The 20412-nt window shown below is 49.3% G+C and overlaps 1 protein-coding gene across 1 annotated transcript in view; it reads right to left on the reverse strand.

Moving 5' to 3' along the window:
- Nucleotides 1-12969: 12969 nt before the first annotated feature.
- The window catches only part of LOC144600740 (uncharacterized), a 58580-nt gene continuing 51137 nt past the window's right edge, over nucleotides 12970-20412 (reverse strand). The window contains exon 16 of the mRNA XM_078412664.1: nucleotides 12970-15221. Within this exon, the coding sequence (XP_078268790.1) occupies nucleotides 15102-15221 (120 nt within the window). The 3' untranslated portion in view covers nucleotides 12970-15101. The remainder of the gene's footprint in view (nucleotides 15222-20412) is intronic.

Raw genomic sequence — 20412 nt, forward strand, 5'->3', positions numbered from 1 at the left:
GGGAGACAGACTGGTCAGAGAACTGGGAAGGGGAGGGATGGAGAGAGAGGGAAAGCAAGGGTTACTTGAAGTTAGAGAAGTCAATGTTCACACCGCTGGTGTGTAAGCTACCCAAGTGAAATATGAGGTGCTGTTGCTCCAATTTGCACTGGGCCTCACTCTCACAATGGAGGAGGCCCAGGGCAGAAAGGTCAGTGTGAGAATGGGAGGGGGAGTTAAAGTGTCCAGCAACTGGGAGATCAGGTAGGTTCAGGTGGACTGAGCGGAGGTGTTCAGCGAAATGATCGCCGAGCCTGTGCTTGGTTTCGCCGATATACAGGAATCCACATCTGGAACAGCGGATACAGTAGATGAGGTTGGAGGAGGTGCAAGTGAACCTCTCCCTCACCTGAAAAGACTGTCGGGGTCCTTGGACGGAGTCTAGGGGGGAGGTAATGGGACAGGTGTTGCATCTTCTGTGGTTGCTGGGGAAAGTACCTGGGGAGGGGGTGGTTTGGGTGGGAAGGGACTTGTTGGCCAGGGACTTGTTGGCCAGGGTGTTGCAGAGGGAATGGTCTCTGCTGAAAGCAGAAAGGGGTGGAGATAGAAAATGTGGCCTGTGGTGGGATCCTGTTGAAGCAGTGGTTGATAGGGTGGAAGGTGAGGACTAGGGGACTCTGTCCCTGTTACCACTAGGGGGAAGGGGGGGGGCAAGGGTGGAGCTGCGGGGTACCGAGGAGACACGAGTGAGGGCCTCATCTACGATGGGAGAGGGGATCCTCCGTTCCCTAAAGAATGAGGATAACTCCGATGTCCTGATATGGAACAACTCATCCTCATCCTGGGCGCAGATGCGGCGTAGACGGAGGAATTGGGAGTAGGGGATAGAGTCTTTACAGGAAGCATGGTGGGAAGAAGTGTAGTCTAGATAGCTGTGGATTTATAACAGATTTTACAATAGTCTTTGATTATGTTGGCAGCTTTTCTGAGGCATCGTGAAGTGTAGATGGAGCCAATGGTGGGGAGTCTGGTCTGTGTGATGGACTGGGCTACTTATTGGATTTGCAAAGGGGAACAAAAGAAAAGAGGAACCTGAGGCTGCTTCCTCCTGTGGTCTGTCCGAGACACAAGCCACTTGCGTGTTTCACATTTGAAGGTTGGGTTTCAATATTCTGCATCGTTCTTGCAAAAGCAAAGGTGTAAAACACAGAGTACTGGAGACAGACACAAAAAGCTGGAGTAACTCAGCGGGACAGGCAGCATCTCTGGAGAGAAGGAATGTGTGACGTTTTGTGTCGAGACCCTTCTCTCCTGTCCCACTGAGTTACTCCAGCTTTTTGTGTATTTCTTCAGTTTAAACCAGCATCTGCAGTTCCTTCCTACACATTGTACTGGAGGATCTCAGTGGGTCGGACAGCATCAGTTGACGGGTCAGGCGATGGTCTGGGTTGGGACCCTTTTCAGACGGGATGTTATTGGATTGTATAGAAGACACTATCAGAGATACTAGAGGAGCAAGATGAACCACTCCGTTGAAATCGCCTACAAGAGTAAAAGGAGAGTAACGTCCGCCATTTTAGTAAGCAAAACCCGCCTCTTGCTATGCCTCTCGCAGTGTAATCAGTGTTTTGGGGGAACAGTATGTGTGATGATACCATAAAAATGCAGAATATATCTTATCTATCAATTCACAGATTTTTGTTATTTTTCGTTTAAAATGTTTCTGCAAGTTTCAGCTTACTAAAATGGCGCCATGACATAGTACCGTTTTTAGGGTCGAGTGGTCTATCTTGCTCTGCTCTATTATCTTTGGACACTATCTCTGTCTCTCGACGGACATGTCTCTTGAAAGCTGGTAGAGCTGCTGTCTCAGCGCCAGAGACCTGTGTTCGGTCCTGACCTCAGGTGCTATCTGTGTGACCACTTAGGTTTCCTCCCATATCCCAAGGATGTGCGGGTTTGGACATTAATTGACCCCTGTAAAATTGTCCCTAGTGTGTAGGGAGTGGATAAGAAAGTGGAATGATGTTGAGATGATATGAATGGGCGGTCGATGTGGACTCGGTGGGCCGAAGGGCCTGTTCTCATGCTTCATTTCCAAACTAAACTACTAAACCAAACTAAAACAAAATACTGGAAACGCACAACTGGCTAATTAGCATCTGTGAGAGAGTATTATATTTAAGGATGTCACCTATTGATCTTCAACTACATTACCAATTGATTTTTTTTCACCATGTTCTTAGCTAAGAGTCTGCTTCAATGTCCCATGCAGTCCATACAGAACTCGAGCCATCGGCTGTTTAAAGTACAATAAATCTACCCAATTTTCTTCCCTCAGTTTTATCCACAGCCTGTTGTGTGCAAGCCCAGTGTAAGCAGTTCAACCTGCCTCCATTCCATACATGCCCATCTAATGTTTCCAGCCATCAGTGGAGGCTCAATGGGTTGCTCAACCTTTTATGGCAGCTTGCTATGGCAACTGTTCTGTCCAAGAAGGTGCTGGGGATCTGGTTCGGGGGGGCTGAGGCGTGTGACAAGAATTGGCTGGAGTGGATAGCCAAGGTGGGGAAGAAGCTGGAGCTGTGGAAGCAGCGCTCCCTCTCCATCACGGGAAAAAATCTGGTCATCGGGTGTGACGCGTTCTCGGGGCTGCTGTACTTGGCGCAAGTGTGGCGCGTCCCTCCCTCCTACGCCACGGGGATCACCCGGGCCATCTTCCGCTTCATCAGGGGGTCGACGATGGACTGGGTGCGATGGGTCACAATGCACAAGTCGGCAGACAACGAGGGTAAAAGCCTGTGAATTGCCCCTAGTGAATTGCCCCTAGTGTGCAGGGGGTGGATGTGAAAATGGGATAACGTGTGAACGTGTGAGCGATGGAGTTAGTAGGCAGAAGGGCCTGTTTCCATGCTGTATCTTTCAATCAATCAAACCCAGTGGATCAAGCATCATCCGTGGAGGAAAAGGGTGTGGGTTTTGGGTCAAGACTGTGCACCAGGACTGAGAGAGAACGGGGAAGATCACAAGCTCACAGTTGAACGAAGAGGGATGGGGTAGAGACCGGTAGGTGAATAGCTGATCCAGATGAGGAGGGGATGAGAACTGAACCGGAACAGACCTGGTTGGCACAATCAAATACAAATTGCCAGGACCGGAGTGCCTGAGCCTTAGGGAGAAGTTGAGCAGGTTAGGACTTTATTCCTTGGAATGCTGGAGGATGAGGACTGATCTTATAGAGGTGTATAAGATCATGATGGGAATAGATAGGTTGGTTGCACAGTCTTTCACCCAGAGTACGGGAATCAGGAACCAGAGGACGTAGGATTAAGGTGTGAGGAGCAAGATTTAATAGGGACCTGAGGGGCAACCTTTTCACATTTAGGGTGGTGAGTGTATGGAATGTGCTGCCAGAGGGGGCAGGTACTATAACAACGTTTAAAATACATTTAGACAGGTACGTGGATAAGAAGGTTTGAGAGGGATGTGGACCAAGCACGGGCAGGTGGGACAAGTTTAGATGGGGCATCCTGGCCAGCATGACCAAGTTGGGCCAAAGGGCCTGGTTTCATGTTGTACGACTCTATGACTCTACCTTAAGAGTAATGGATTGTTAAACACAGTTTGGGGTTGGACAACTGACAAAGTCTTAAATGCCCTTCAAGTGGAAATCCAAGCTAATGTGTTTCAACATTCCTGGATTCAGTGGATGAGGTGCAAATGCTTTGTATCTGAGACAATGGGTTATGGTGGAGAGCTTGCAAGAGGGTAGACGCACCAACATTTAGACAAGATGGTTTGATAGGCCTTGTTCTAATCATCACAAGGGCTGGATTGACAGTGATCCATTTATCCTTGTGGTGAATGTGGAGTAAAGTTGGGTCAGCATTGCTCTGTTTTACAGCCAGGAGTACATTGCCCCTAACATTTCTGTCCAGTTTTGATTGATTGAAAGGTACAGCATGGAAAGAGGCTCTTTGGCCCACCGAGTTCACACTATCGATCACCCGTTCACACTAGTTCTATGTTATTGTAGCGACCATAGAGAATGGTCCAGGTCGTCGAACCCTCGGATTGGCCAGCGAGGTCACGTGGGAACGCAACCATGGGGATTGGTCCAGGGAGCGACATCGCTGATTGGCCAGCGATGTCATGTGCGCGTTTGGCGCCCGATTTAGTCAGTTCGGCGAAGTCTTCAAGGAAGACAGTAAGTTTGTATTGGTTGTCCTGTACCTTGTTGTTTAACTCTGTATTCGTGTATTGCGGCTGCAATAAACTTCGTCTACAACCAACAAGTTTCGGACTCGCCATATTGGTGACCCCGACGTGATCTGGACGATCACCGACTGAGCAGGAACCCGACGCCTCGTTGACGATGACCGAGCAGGGCACACCGGAGTCAAGCGCGGCGGGCGTCCATCTTCCGTTATTTTGGACGTACGCACCGCAAGCTTGGTTTATCCACGCCGAGGCTCAATTCCATATAAAGAAGGTGTCGGATGAATCCACAAAGTACTTCTACCTCGTCAGCGCTCTATCGCCGGACACAACCAAGCGCGTGATGCGGTTCATCGTAAATTCACCTGCGGAAGACAAGTACGAGGCCATGAAGAAGGTATTACTGCGAACCTTCGGGTTTAATAAGCATGGTGGTGCGGCAAAACTTCTGCACCTACCGGATCTTGGAGACCAACTGCCTTCCGTCCTCATGGCCGAAATGATGATGCTAGCCGGTGAGCATACGGATTGCCCGATGTTTGAACAGGCATTCCGCGAGAAACTTCCCGAGGATGTCCGACTGCTGCTCACGGATTGTTCTTTTAAGGACCCCGAAGCATATGCAGCGAAAGCGGACGCGCTCATAGCGGCAAAAAACAAGGCAAGTGGTTCAATCAACAAAGTCTCGACATCGGTGACCACGCCACAGCGACGGCAAGATGGCGCCACGTCTCCCGCCAATTCTTCGAAAGCCCGCCAAAAAGATCCGCACAAGCGCGGCTGGTGCTATTATCACCTACGATGGGGTAACGAATCCCGCAACTGTCGTTTGCCTTGTACCTTCGCGGGAAATGCCTCGGCCGATCGTACATAGGGGCAGTTACGATTGGCCAGAACCGGCGCCTCTATGTCCATGATCGATTCACGGACACAGAATTTTTGGTAGACACGGGAGCCATCGTCAGCATAGTGCCGCCGACCGACCTCGAAACCAGATCGGGTAAGACAGGTCCCACCCTCATCGCGGTTAATGGCAGCCCAATTCGCACTTTCGGTACACGGAAGATGTCCCTTGTGTTAGGCCTCCGCACGTACGAATGGCCATTCATCATAGCCGACGTCAAACAAGCGATCCTGGGCGCAGATTTTCTCTGGGCTTTTTCACTGGTTCCTGATGTCCGCGGTAACGACCTCCGACCCTCTGCCGAAGATGAGCACGTCGCTCCGACAATCGCCTCCTCGCCCAGCCCTACTGTCCAGGCCGTCGTCGCGGCCCCCGACTCGTATGCTGCGATTCTGGCAGAGTTCCCAGAGCTGCTCGTCCAACGTTTTGACGCACCTTCGGCTAAGCACGGTGTGGTCCATCACATCCGCACCGAAGGCCCTCCCGTTTTCGCTCGGGCCAGGAGACTACCGCCAGACAAACTGGTGGTGGCAAGGGCGGAGTTCAGGAAGATGGAGGAAATGGGAATTGTCCGTCAGTCTGACAGCCCGTGGGCCTCGCCGTTACACATGGTCTCCAAGGCATCTGGGGGGTGGAGGCCATGTGGCGATTATCGGCGTCTCAATGCTGTCACCACGGCTGATCGCTACCCCATACCGCACCTACAGGACTTTTCATCTGGGCTGGAAGGAGCGGTGGTGTTTTCCAAAATCGATTTGGTGCGAGGATACCATCAGATTCCGGTGCGACCGGAGGACATACAGAAAACTGCAACTATTACTCCGTTCGGGTTGTTTGAATGGTTGCGTATGCCTTTCGGTTTAAAGAACGCGGCACAGGCTTTCCAGCGACTGATGGACCGCGTGGGCCGGGGTTTACCCTTTTTGTTTATTTATTTGGACGACATCCTGGTCGCCAGCCCCTCAGTGCAGGAACACCAGGCCCATTTGCGGACCGTGTTCCAGCGGCTCCAAGACCACGGGCTCATTATCCAACCCTCCAAATGTCAATTCGGCCTGCCGGCTCTCGATTTTCTAGGGCACAGAATTACTCCTGCCGGCGCCGCCCCTTTGCCCGAGAAGGTAGAGGCTATCCGGGCTTTTCCCAGGCCCACCACAGTAAAAGGGCTGCAGGAGTTCGTAGGCATGGTTAATTTCTACCATAGATTTGTTCCGGCAGCGGCGCGAGTCCTGCGCCCGCTTTTCCAATGCCTTGCGGGGAATCCGGTAGAGTTGTTGTGGTCCCCGACTGCAGAGTCGGCTTTTACAGCAGCTAAGGCAGCCTTGGCAGACGCCACCATGTTGGTCCATCCGAGCCCCTCCGCCCCCACGGCCCTGACGGTTGACGCCTCTGACGTGGCGGTGGGCGGGGTTCTGGAGCAGCAGGTCGGTGGCCGTTGGCAGCCTTTAGCGTTTTTCAGCCGGCAACTAAATTCGGCCGAGATGAAATATAGCGCGTTTGACCGAGAGCTTCTAGCTCTCTATTTAGCTGTCCGTCATTTCAGGTACTTCCTCGAGGGCCGCCCATTTGTGGCATTTACGGACCACAAGCCATTAACATTTGCTTTTTTGAAATTGTCTGACCCATGGTCGGCCCGCCAGCAGCGGCATCTGACTGCTATCTCCGAATTTACCACAGATGTCCGTCATATCGCGGGTAAGCTGAATGCGGTTGCTGACGCCCTGTCTAGACCTGCTTTTCCCCCTATTTCGGCGGTGGACTGCGAAGTGGATCCCCAGGAGCTTGCGGAGGCACAGCTCCTAGCGGATACCGTTTCGGCTTACCGGTCCACCACTTCGGGATTGAAGTTGGCCCAGGTAGCTTGTGGGTCGGAGGGCACGAAAGTCTGGTGCGATGTTTCTCTTCCTCGACCCAGGCCGGTAGTACCGCCCTCCCTTCAGCGCCGGGTTTTCGATGCCATTCATGGGCTGGCGCACCCGTCCATCCGCTCCACCTCTGCCTTGGTAGCAGCGAGGTTTGTCTGGCATGGCCTGCGGAAACAGGTAGCGGGGTGGGCACGTTCCTGCGTGCCCTGTCAGACCGCTAAAGTCCAGCGCCACGTCCAGCCCCCCGTACAGGATTTCGAGGTCCCGGCTTTTCGTTTTTTCCACATCCACGTGGATTTGGTCGGGCCGTTGCCTTCCTCCCGGGGCTACACCCACCTCCTCACGGTGGTGGATCGGTTCACCCGGTGGCCAGAGGCTTTCCCATTGTTTGATATCTCGTCAGCGTCTTGTGCTAGGACTTTGGCCCTTCATTGGGTAGCTCGTTTCGGGGTCCCGGCAGTTATTACAACTGACAGAGGGCCACAGTTCACTTCGTCCCTCTGGGCCGCGCTGGCGGAACTGTACGGGTCCAAGTTACAACCCACAACTGCATATCACCCCCAGGCAAATGGACTCGTAGAAAGGTTCCACCGCCAACTTAAGGCGTCCCTCAGTGCAAGGCTTGAAGGCCCGGACTGAGTAGACCAACTCCCTTGGGTTCTTTTGGGCATCCGGACTGCTCCTAAGCCAGATCTCGGTGCGTCGTCCGCAGAGCTAGTATATGGCTCGACACTTCGAGTACCCGGAGATCTGTTTCCGGACCCTTCAGACCTGCTCCCTACAGTCCCATCAGCGTTAGCATCTCTCCGGGAACGGGTGGGCTCCCTGGCTCCAGTTCCGACTTCACGTCATGGGTGTCCCATGGTACATGAACCGTCTTCCCTGAAGGACTGTGAGTTTGTTTTTCTGCGTAAAGATGCCCATCGCGCCCCGTTGCAGAGGGTCTATCAAGGGCCGTTCCGGGTTTTACGTAAGGGGACGGCTACTTTCACCTTAGACATGGGCGGCAAGAGTGAACTCGTCTCGGTGTCCCGGCTCAAACCGGCCCATTTGGACCCGGATCAACCAGTCCTGGTCGGTCAAACCCCTAGGAGAGGCCGACCTCCGTTAGTTCCGCCCAGTCCGGAAACCCCCGTTCCGGCAGTTCCTCCAGGACCCCCCCGTTTCGGCAGTTCCTCCAGGACCCCCCGTGCCGGTAGTTCCTCCAGAACCTCTCGTTCCGGCCGTTCCACCAAGTCCGGAACCTCCGGCTCCTGTGGTTCCGGCTGTCCCTCTCCGTACTCGTTATGGTCGCGAAATCCGGCTCCCTGCTAGGTTCCGCACCTCGGGTTCTGGGGGGGGTCATGTAGCGACCATAGAGAATGGTCCAGGTCGTCGAACCCTCGGATTGGCCAGCGAGGTCACGTGGGAACGCGACCATGGGGATTGGTCCAGGGAGCGACATCGCTGATTGGCCAGCGATGTCATGTGCGCGTTTGGCGCCCGATTTAGTCAGTTCGGCGAAGTCTTCAAGGAAGACAGTAAGTTTGTATTGGTTGTCCTGTACCTTGTTGTTTAACTCTGTATTCGTGTATTGCGGCTGCAATAAACTTCGTCTACAACCAACAAGTTTCGGACTCGCCATATTATCATACTTTCGCATACACTCCCTGCACACTAGGGGGAATTTTACAGAGGTCAACTAGCCTGCAAACCCGCACGTCTTTGGGATGTGGGAGCACCCGAAGGAAACCCACGTGGTCACAGACAGAACGTGCAAACTCCACACTGACAGCACCCGTAGTCAGGATTGCACCCAGGTCTCTGGGGCATTGAAGCAGCAGCAGCTCTACCAGCTTTGCCACTGTGCCCCCCAAGGGAATAGAAACATTTCATGCATGTTTATCATTGGTTTCTCCAGAGTAATCTGTGAATTTGAAATGAATTCTGATTCTAATAACGACCAATCTGAAAAGAAGCCCCCATTCTTTTTCTGATTTGGGTTGACAGTCTGATGCAAAACAAGCACGTTTTGTGGACAGATTTGTAATTAAATGCCCTTTAAGTGTTATTTTATTCTTTCTTCTTTGTGCGATTTACACTCGTAACAGTAGCAATACTTTGCTCTGATGTAACGCTCTTTTAAAGTAGCAAGATGTCCCAACGTGTGTCACAAAGCGTGAACAAGTCAAAGGGACCAATGCTGAAGATTTAAAAAAGATAGGACTAAATGACAGAGGTGTGCAGGAAGTTTTAGGAAAGGAATTTTAAAGTCTGAAAACCCAGGTGGTAAAGGCGTGGCCTAAAATGGAGATCAAGGCAGTCAGGAGAAGGAAGCAAGAAGCCCAGTACAAAGTGTAAAGCAGAACTCACAGAGTTCAGTTTAGTATATTGTCACATGTACCAAGCTACAGTGAAAACATTTTGCTGCAGGCTAACCAGTCAGTAGAAAGACAATACATAATTACATTCGAGCCATCCACAGTGTACATGTACATGATAAAGGGAATAACGTGAATAATGTTTAGTGCAAGATGCAGTCTGATCAAAGATAGTCTGAGGTATTTATTCACAAAATGCTGGAGTAACTCAGCAGGTCAGGCAGCATCTCAGGAGAGGGACTTAGCCGCGGGACTTAGCTGTGCACGGCTCGGTCGCGGGGCCTTCCATCGCCCGGTTCGACCGTGAGACGTCTCAGCGCCCGGTGCGACTCGGCCGCGGGGACTTCCATCCCCTTGCGGGGACTGTGCGGATCGGGCGGGGACGAGCTGTCTGTCTGTGGGCGTGGGGAAGAGAGTGGAAGTTTTGTTGCCTCCATCACAGTGAGGGGGTGTTTGGAGTCAATGTGATGGACGTTATGTGTTGGGGTCATGTGTCTTGTGTTCTTTTTTGTGTGTGACTGCTATGTAGTTTCGTTCGGTACCTTGGTACCGAATGACAAATAAAGCTCTGTTGAACTGTTGAACTGTTGAGAAGGAATGGGCGACGTTTTGGGTCGAAATCCGAAACTTCTCCCATTCCTTCTCTCCTGAGATGCTGCCTGACCTGCTGAGTTACTCCAGCATTTTGTGAATAAATACCTTCGATTTGTACCAGCATCTGCAGTTATTTTCTAAAGATAGTCTGACGGTCTCCAATGAGGTAGATAGTAGCTCAGGACCGCTCTCTAGTTGGTGATAGGATGGTTCAATTGCCAGAAGACAGCTGGGAAAAAACTGTCCCTGAATCTGGGGGGGTGTGCGTTTTTACATTTCTGCACCTCTTGCCTGATCGGGAGAGGGGAGTAGAGGGAGTGACCGGGGTGCGACTCGTCCTTGTTTCTGCTGGTGGCCTTGCCGAGGCAGCGTGAGGAGTAAATGGAATCAATCGAAAGGAGGTTTTGTTTAGTTTAGAGATACAGCGCAGAAACAGGCCCTTCAGCCCACCGAGTCCACGCCGATCAGCGATCCCCGCACACTAACACTATCCTACACACTAAGGACAATTTACATTTATACCAAGCTAATCAGCCTACAAACTTGTACGTCTCAGGCGTGAGGGAGGAAATTGAAGATCTCGGAGTAAACCTGCGCGGTACTGGGAGAAGGTACAAACTTCTTACAGGTTGGTTTGTGACTGTAATGGTCTGGGCTGCGTCCACAACTCTCTGCAATTTTTTGCGGTCTTGGATGGAGCTGTTCCCAAACCTTGCTGTGAAGCAAGCTGCAACATTTGTTGGGAGGGACGGACTTAATGCTTTGCAAAAGACATTGTGTATTCTTTTCACTAATGCTTTGTTGATAGTGGCACAGCTGCTTCCTCACAGCACCAGACACCCATGTTCGATCCTGACCTCATATGCTGTCTGTGGAGTGTGCACATTCTCCCTGTGACCACGTGGGTTTCCTCCAGACGGTCAGGTTTCCTCCCACACTCCAAAGACGGGCAGGTTTGCCAGCCAATTGGTCTCAGTAAATTGTGTAGGGCGTGGATGTGAAAGTGGGATAACATTGAACGAGGGATCGGTGGGCTGAAGGGCCTGGTTGCATGCTGTATTTTTCTATTCAAATAGGTAAAGAAGAGCAGAACCAGCAATAAGCTGGCGGGACAAATGAAATTCACCTGCTTCTCTTCCTCTAGGCAAAAAATTGTTTTAGGTGGCAGAAAAATAGTATAATAAAATGTAAGTAACAAATCAATTGTAAAATCAATCCAACTTGCAAGTTTAGGCCAGAGGCTTTGCAACTTCAGTCCCTAGAATTACATTGCAGCTGCAGCACAAACACGGACTATTGCAGCATTCATGTCCTACTTGAGCCTCCTCCAGCTTTTCCTCATAGAAATCTATCAGCACAACCCTCTGGTCCCTTCTCCTCCATAAACTTGTCTAACCTCCCCCTCAATGCATCTGCACTAATGAATACATTGGCACTGTGGCTAATCCAAATAGTTCAATTAAAAACAAGGAATTAAAAAAACCCTATTGGGAACAAAATGACTGGATTGTTGTAGAAATGTTCTTTGGAGAAGTTAAACTGCCATCCTTGCCTAGTCTGGCCCGTTTACAGATTATAGTCCAAAAACCTAGTTAACTCGTGACTGCCCATTACTCCCAAGCACTTCATGGGATGATCAATACCATTCCAACCATCTGTCTATCCAAAAACCTCCTCGGCTTTGTCCTACCCTACCCCTCCTCTCTCTCACCTTTCATCCCCCCCCCCCCCACGTCTTCACAATCAGGGGCAGCACAGTGGTGCAGCGATAGTGCAGCTGCCTTACAGCACCAAAGACCCGGGTTTGATCGTGACTGCGGGTGCTGTCTGTACGGAGTTTGTCCGGTCTCCCTGTGACCGCGTGGGTTTACTCTGGGTCCCACGGTTTCCTCCCACACACCAAAGACGTACAGGTTTATGTTAATTGGCTTCTGTAAATTGTATATCATTCCTACTGTGTCGGACAGTGCTAGTGTATGGGCTGATCACTTTTCAGCATGGACTCGTTGGGCTGAAGGGCCTGTTTCCATGCTGCATCTCTGAGGGGAAAATAAAACTAAACTAAGAAGGAGTCAGAAGGGTCCCGACCCGAAACGTTGCTTACCCATCTTCTCCGAGATGCTGCGTTACTCCGACCCGCTGAGTTACTCCAGCACTTTGTGTCCTTTGTTGCATCTGCAGTCATCTTGTTTCTACAAGCTGATGCCACCAGTGATCCCTTCCTCTTGTGGTAGCACGTTCCTCTCTCATCACTCACCAAGTAAAGAAGCTTCTTCCACATTTCCCACTTGATAAGAGTGTCACAGAGTCACACTCCCTGGAGACAGGTCCTTTGGCCCAACTCAGCCATGCCAACCAAGATTTCTTGGTGACCGTCTTATATATACGTCTTCAATTTCTCCACAAGTGTAAACATTCCCACTGTATCCACTCTATCAAAGCCTTTCACTTTAAAGGTCTCATAAAAACTCAATATATCTCCGAGATTGAATTCTTTTTCTTGAACAAAATTGAGTAGTAACCAGTAGATTTTTTATGAAAGATCAAGAATTTATTAAGAACAAATGTTCGTATTCAACAGCTGGTGATGGTTGACAAGGAGCCACTTGGATATATCCATCCCTCTGGCTTTACATTTCACCCCTCTTCTCTCCTTATCCCACACCCCTTTGCCTCCTTTTCGTCTCTAACATTTAACACTTACTCCACCCATCTGCAGTCCAAGCCTCCCACCTGTATCCACCTATCACTTGCCAGGTTTTGTCCTGCCCGTACCACTCTTTACTAGATTTCTCCCCCCCATCAGTCCGAAGGGTCACAACCCAAAACGTCTTCTGACTATTCTTTCCACAGATGCTGCCTGACCCGCTGAGTTACTCCAGTACTTTGTGTTTTGTCCAAGATCCCCTGGATGGAATGGTGTTGACTTCAGTCTGTTCTCCTTCCTGTGTTCCTCTTCAAATGGACCTCACACCTGTGTGAATCCACCTGCATTGCTTTATCCCCCCCCCCCCCCCCCCCATCCTCAAAGACATGACACACAGGCTCTACACCAGTCTACTTAATATTATTGGCTCCAGTGGTGCAAAATCCCTTTGCCACTAAACCCCCTTTATCTCCCTCCAGGTCAACATCTCACGATAACTTGGTTGTCGTTTACCATCATCTCCCCCACACACCTCAGTCAATCCAATTCCATCCCAACCTCCCTGCTGGACCTTGCAAACCGCACACTGCGTCTCTCCTGCACTCAATGCCCTGACCCATGAAGGCAAGGTGCCAAACGCCTTTTTCACCTCTCTTTCGGTTCTCAACACTTTCAAGAACCTACGTGTCTATATGCCCTCTCTCTGTTCTACAACATTTGCCAGAACACCTTTTGCAATTTCTCTGCAAGTCCTGCCCTAATTTAACTTACCAAAATGCAACACCTCTTAACCCTCCCATCAACTCGTCCCAGATTTCACCATTCACTCAAACACGAGGGGCAATGTACAGAGTAACCTGCCACACATCACTGGGACCTGGTAGGAAACCAGAACATGTGGGGGAGGCCTATGGGATCACAGGGAGAACATGCAAACTCATCACAGGCAGCACTCAAGGCCAGGAATGAAGGAGAGTCACTGGAGATGAATATCTGTGTTGACTATCGGAGTGCCCTGAATCTGTTCATTTTGGATCCATTGAAGATTTCCATAGAGAGCAGGAATTGAAGGCATAGTGTTCTTTCGATATCTGTGGCACAGCTTTAAAGCCCATTTCAGTTGAAAGGCTTGCATTAACTGTGGAATGCTTTGTGTAAGCACCAACGTTAAGGCACTGGTGGAGATTCAGCCACTTTGGTGTCAACAGTATGCAGCGATGCTGAAACATAGAGCATCTTTAAAAGCAACAATCAATAGACAATAGGTGTAGGAGTAGGCCATTCAAGCCAGCACCGCCATTCAATGTGATCATGGCTGATCATTCTCAATCAGTACCCCGTTCCTGCCCTCTCCCCATACCCTGCTATCATTAAGAGCTCTATCTAACTCTTTCTTGAAAGCATCCAGAGAATTGGCCTCCACTGCCTTCTGAGGCAGAGAATTCCACAGATTTACAACTCTCTGAGTGAAAAAGTTTTTCCTTATCTGCGTTCTAAATGGCCTACCCCTTATTCTTAAACTGTGGGCCCTGGTTCTGGACTCCCCCAACATTGGGAACATGTTTCCTGCCTCTAGCGTGTCCAACCCCTTAATAATCTTATATGTTTCAATAAGATCCCCTCTCATCCTTCTAAATTTCAGCGTATACAAGCCTAGTCGCTCCAGTCTCTCAACGTACGACAGTCCCGCCATTCCGGGAATTAACCTAGTGAACCTAAGCTGCACGCCCTCAATAGCAAGAATGTCCTTCCTCAAATTTGGAAATCAAAACTGCACACACTACTCCAGGTGTGGTCTCACTAAGGCCCAGTACAACTGCAAAAATCAATGTGCAGCCATGTCATGGAGTAGATCCGATGATGGAAACGAACTGTAAACGTCTGTGCTCCCTCAAGCTGCACTTGCATCAGGCCAGGAAACCTAAACGCAGAGGAGAAAACACTGCTGGCTGCAAAGTAAATTTTTGCCAGGTATGCTTGGTATTGGGACATTATTGTCATGTGTACAGAGATACAATGAAGAAAAATTGTTTGTATCCATAGAACAGTGTGCATGACTAAGAGAAGATAAACAGAGCGCAATGAGGTAGATTGGAAGGTCACAAATTCATTCCCAACACATACGACGTCCTTTCAAGATTCGGATAACAGCGGGGAAGAAGCTGTTCTTGAATCTAGTGGTATGTCCTATTGAGCTTTTGTGTCTTCTGTCCGATGGGAGAGGGGAAAAGAGGGAACGACTAGGGTGCGAGTGGTCTTTGATTACGTTGACCGCTTTCCTCAGGCAGCGTGAAGTGTAGATGCAAGGGGAAGGCTGATGAGTGCTGGACTGGGCAGCGCCCACAACTCTCTGCAGTTCCTTGCAGTCTTGGTGAACAGTAATTGCGTACCAAGTTGTTATGCATCCGGAGAGGTGGATTTATAGAAATTGGCAAGTATAACGGGAGCCATGCTGAATTTCTTTAGCTGTCTGAGGATGCAGAACATTCTCACATAAGCCACTCTTTGTGAATCCAGGCACTTCTCGAGCTTCTTCACAACGGTCTCTCATCTAACTGGTCGAAATTGAGGTCTTCCAAGCAAAGCCTGGGATCTTCTTTCCATGAGTCCTTTATCTCTGGAATCAGTTCAAATAGCAGAAACACCAGGGCTTTCTGTATAAATGCACAACACACACACAAAACATGTGATTAGTTTACAGATTTACAACACTATATAAATTCAAAATGAAAGACCCACTGATTCATCTGAATGAAAGCTCATCTTCATCAGGTTTAGCTTAGTTTAGTTTAGAGATACAGCGCGGGAACAGGCCCTTCGGCCCACCGAGTACATGCCGAGTAGTGATGCAAGCACACTCACACTATCCTACAGGCACATGGGACAATTTACAATTTTACCAATAGACAATAGGTGCAGGAGTAGGCCATTCGGCCCTTCGAGCCAGCACCGCCATTCAATGTGATCATGGCTGATCATTCACAATCAGTACCCCGTTCTTGCCCTCTCCCCATACCCCCTGACTCCACTATAATTAAGAGCTCTATCTAACTCTCTCTTGAAAGCATCCAGAGAATTGGCCTCCACTGCCTTCTGAGGCAGAGAATTCCACAGATTTACAACTCTGAGTGAAAAAGTTTTTCCTTATCTCTGTTCTTAATGGCCTACCCTTTATTCTTAAACTGTGGCCCCTGGTTCTGGAGTTAATTAACCGATAAACCTGTATGTCTTTGGAGTGTGGGAGGAAACCAGAGCACTAGGGGAAAATGCACGTGGTCACGGGGAGAACGTACAAACTTCGTAGAGCCAGCACCAGTAGTCAGGATTGAACTCGGGTCTCTGGTGCTGTAAGGCAGTAACTCAACCTCTGTGCCACCGTGCTGCTCCTGGATAGGAAAGGTTTAGAGGGACATGGGCCAAACAGGGGCAGCTGGAACCAGTGTAGATGGGGCTTTTTGGTCAGCATGGGCAATTTGGGCCGAAGGGCCTGGTTCCGTGCTGTATGACTCTATGAATAGGATTTCCCAAATAACACTTTCAAAATAGTCACTTTGTTCAAATAAACTTTAGAAGCACAGATTGTTAATCATCAATATTAGTGTGATGCTTTATAGTCATACAGCATGGAAACAGGCCCTTCGGCCCAACATGCCCATGCCGACCAAGGTGCCCAGTCTCCACGCATCCCACTTACCTGTGCTTGGTTCATATCCCTCTAAATCTTTCCTATCCATGTACCTGCCCAAATGTCTTTTAAATGTCGTGATATCACCTGCCTCAACTACCTCCTTTGGCAGCTCGTTCCATGTACCCACCTCCCTTTATATGGAAAGGTTGCCCCTTTGGTAAACACAAATTGGAAAACAAAAACAGAAAACACAAAACGTTATATTTCAGCAACACCAGGGCCACCGATCAATAAAATCTCAACTGTGTGGAAATAGAGAGATAAGCCCCTGTCCCACTTAGGCAATTTTTTTAGACGACTACAGGCGACTACGCTGTTGCCACACGGTTGCCGGGGTGTCGCCTGTATGGTCGTGAGTCGTCTCCAAAGAGTCGTAGCGTTTTCCTGATCGCTGCTGGATTTTGAAATGTTTAAAGATTTTCGGCGACTGTTATTTTGACGCCAATGAGCGTAGCTTGACGTCTCCTGACGTGGGCGCTGTCGTAGGTTATCGCCAGGTGATGTAGGTTATCGCCAGGTGACGTAGGTTATCGCCAGGTGACGTAGGTTATCGCCAGGTGTCGTAGGTTATCGCCAGGTGACGTAGGTTATCGCCAGGTGACGTAGGTTATCGCCAGGTGACGTAGGCTGTCACTGGTGCTGACTTCGGTGAATTCCAAGTGTGGACTTGATCTGATCACCCATCAGTGTAATGTGTCCATAGATGATGTTAGGTTTTGTATGTTTTTGCACTTGTATTCTGTTTAAAGTTTGAATTTTAAAGTTTGAAGTTTATTGAAATGTATTGAAGTTTATTACAATATTTTTGTATGCACTGTTGTATGTTCTTATCAACCTTTTTAACATTTTTTGTTTGTTTCAATATCAATAAAGGAAATTCTTGACATTCTGATGGAAAATTGATGTATGAAGTTATTGTATTTCAGAGTAGTTTCTCATGGCATCACTTTCAAATAGTCACGATGCAGAATGACTGGAAACCCTACCATACACCCCCTTTTATAGGGAAGGTGGGTGAAACGTGAATTGTCTTCAGTTGTCTTCAGTCTTCAGGGTCGTAGCTTGTCGCGGATATGACGTAGGTTGACTTTGGTTGTCGTAGGTTGTCGCCTCTGTGGTGGTAGGTTGTCGTAGGTGTCAATAGACAATAGGTGCAGGAGTAGGCCATTCGGCCCTTCGAGCCAGCACCGCCATTCAATGTGATCATGGCTGATCATCCACAATCAGTACCCCGTTCCTGCCTTCTCCCCATACCCCCTGACTCCGCTACCCTTAAGAGCTCTATCTAGTTCTTTCTTGAATACATTCAGAGAATTGGCCTCCACTGCCTTCTGAGGCAGAGAATTCCACAGATTTACAACTCTCTGACTGAAAAAGTTTTTCCTCATCTCCGTTCTAAATGGCCTACCCCTTATTCTTAAACTGTGGCCCCTGGTTCTGGACTCCCCCAACATTGGGAACAGGTGCGGTCTCACTAGGTCGTAGGTTGTCGTAGGTGCGGTCGTAGGTGGACGTCCTACTTGCGACGATTGGGTTGCCGGTTGTCAGTAGCTTGCCGTAGTTACTCCAGCTTTTTGTGTCTATTACACAAACTACTTTAAACATTCTTTTCCCACAGCTCGGTACAATGTCGGCAAGACAGATTTTGTAGTCCACCCTCTTGCAATTAAAAACCTACAAAATTTCTGTTGTGTCTACGTGTTTTCTTTCCACACACTCACAACAGGACACTTGGCTCTTTACATACATCAATGTCAACTAATTTCTCATCATTTAAAAACCGTTAGTCCTTTTATTCATTTGAAGGGCAAGTGATTGCAATTATTGGTTATCATGTCCTTTTTCCAAAGGAACGTGTGGTCAATGAACTCATGTTGTCATTATAAAAAACGTCACAGCCAATTTCGGGCGGTACAGTGGCGCAGCTGGTAGAGTTGCTGCTACTCAGTGCCAGAGAGCAACCTCGAGTGCTGTCTGTGTGTCAAGTCAAGTCAAGTCAATTTTATTTGTATAGCACATTTAAAAACAACCCACGTTGACCAAAGTGATGTACATCTGATTAGGTACTAAGGAAAAAAAAGAAACATACAGTAGCACGCAAACAGTTCACAGCGCCTCCTCAATGAGCCTCAAACGCTAGGGAGTAGAAAAAGGTTTTGAGCCTGGACTTAAAGGAGTCGATGGAGGGGGCAGTTCTGATGGGGAGAGGGATGCTGTTCCACAGTCTAGGAGCTGCAACCGCAAAAGCGCGGTCACCCCTGAGCTTAAGCCTAGACCGCGGGATAGTGAGTAGCCCCAAGTCAGCTGACCTGAGGGACCTGGAGTTAGAGAGGGGGGTTAGAAGATTTTTGATGTAGGGAGGGGGAATGTCCATTTAGGGCTTTATATGTGAATAGGAGGAGCTTGAAGTTGATTCTGTACCGTACAGGGAGCCAGTGGAGAGAGGCCAGAATCGGGGTGATGTGGTCCCTTTTACGGGTACCCGTCAGGAGTCTCGCTGCGGCGTTTTGGACCAGTTGCAGGCAGGACAGGGAAGATTGGCTGATCCCAGTGTATAGGGAGTTGCAGTAGTCTAGGCGGGAGGAAATGAAAGCGTGAATGATTTTTTCTGTGTCGTCGAATTGGAGGAAAGGTTTGATTTTAGCTATGGTTCGAAGTTGGAAGAAGCTGGCTTTTACCACAGCGTTGACTTGCTTATCAAATTTTAATGCAGAGTCAAATATCATGCCGAGGTTTTTGACATGCGGTTTGACTAGGCAGGATAGACTTCCAAGACTGCCTGTTATCGATTTGATGGAGTCGGGGGGGGGGGGGGGGGGGGGGGGCGAATAGGATGACCTCAGACTTGCTCTCATTTAATTGGAGGAAGTTCTGTGCCATCCAACATTTTATGTCCTCAAGGCAGTGTAAGAGGCTGTTTAAATTTGACTGGTTGTTGGGTTTCAGGGGGAGGTAAAGCTGAGTGTCATCGGCATAGCAGTGGAAAGAAATGCCGTGCCTTTGAATGATTTGGCCAAGGGGGAGCATGTATAGAGAGAAGAGAATGGGGCCTAGGATGGAGCCTTGTGGAACTCCGCAGGAGAGGCTAGCTGGAGCAGAGGAATAACTGCCTATGTTGATGGCGAAACTCCTATCTTTGAGGTACGAAGCGAACCAGCTCAGGGCAGTGCCATCAATGCCAACCGCGTACCGGAGACGGTCAATAAGGATGGTGTGGTCCACTATATCGAACGCTGCGCTGAGGTCGAGAAGGAGCAGGATTGCACAGTCGCCGGTGTCGATGGCGAGAAGCAGGTCGTTGTGTACCTTCAACAAGGCAGACGCTGTGCTGTGGTGGGCTCTGAAACCTGACTGGAAACTTTCCAGGATGGTGTATTGGTGCAGGTAGGGCACTAATTGGTTTAGACTAAAGAGTTTACACGTTCTCCCCGTGAACACGTGAACGTTTCCTCCAGTGCTCCAGATATATTTAGTTTAGTTTATTGTCACGTGTACCGAGGTACAGTGAAAAGCTCTTGTTGCGTGCTCACCAGTCAGTGGAAAAACTCGACATGATTACAATTAAGCCTTCCACAGTGAACACATACATGATAAAGTTAATAATGTGAATAAGGCTTAGTGCACTATAAAGTCCATAAAGTATGATCAAAGATAGTCTGAGGGTCTCTAACGAGGTAGATAGTAGCTCAGGACTGCTCTCCTGTTGTTGGAAGGATGGTTCTGATGCCTGATAACACCTGGGATGAAACTGTCCCTGAATCTGGAGGTGTGCGTTTTCACACTTCTGTACCACTTGCCTGATGGGAGAGGAGAGAAGAGGGAGTGGCCAGAGCACAACTCATCCTTGATTATGCTGCTGGCCTTGCCGAGGCAGCGTGAAGTGTAGATGGAGTCAATGGAAGGGAGGATGGTTTGTCTGATGGTCTGGGCTGCGTCCACAATTCTCTGCAATTTCTTGCGGTCTTGGATGGAGCTGTTCCCAACCCATGCTGGGATACATCCTGATAAAATGCTCACTACAGCGCATCTGTTGAAGTTGGTGAGAGTTGTTGGGGGCAACAACTTTCTCCCACATCCCAAAGACGTGCGGGTTTGTGGGTTAATCGGACTCTGTAAATTGCCGCTAGTGCGTGGGGAGGGGATTGCATAGAGCTGGT

Source organism: Rhinoraja longicauda, chromosome 15 (assembly GCF_053455715.1).
Source record: "Rhinoraja longicauda isolate Sanriku21f chromosome 15, sRhiLon1.1, whole genome shotgun sequence".
NCBI classification, from domain to species: Eukaryota; Metazoa; Chordata; class Chondrichthyes; order Rajiformes; family Arhynchobatidae; genus Rhinoraja; species Rhinoraja longicauda.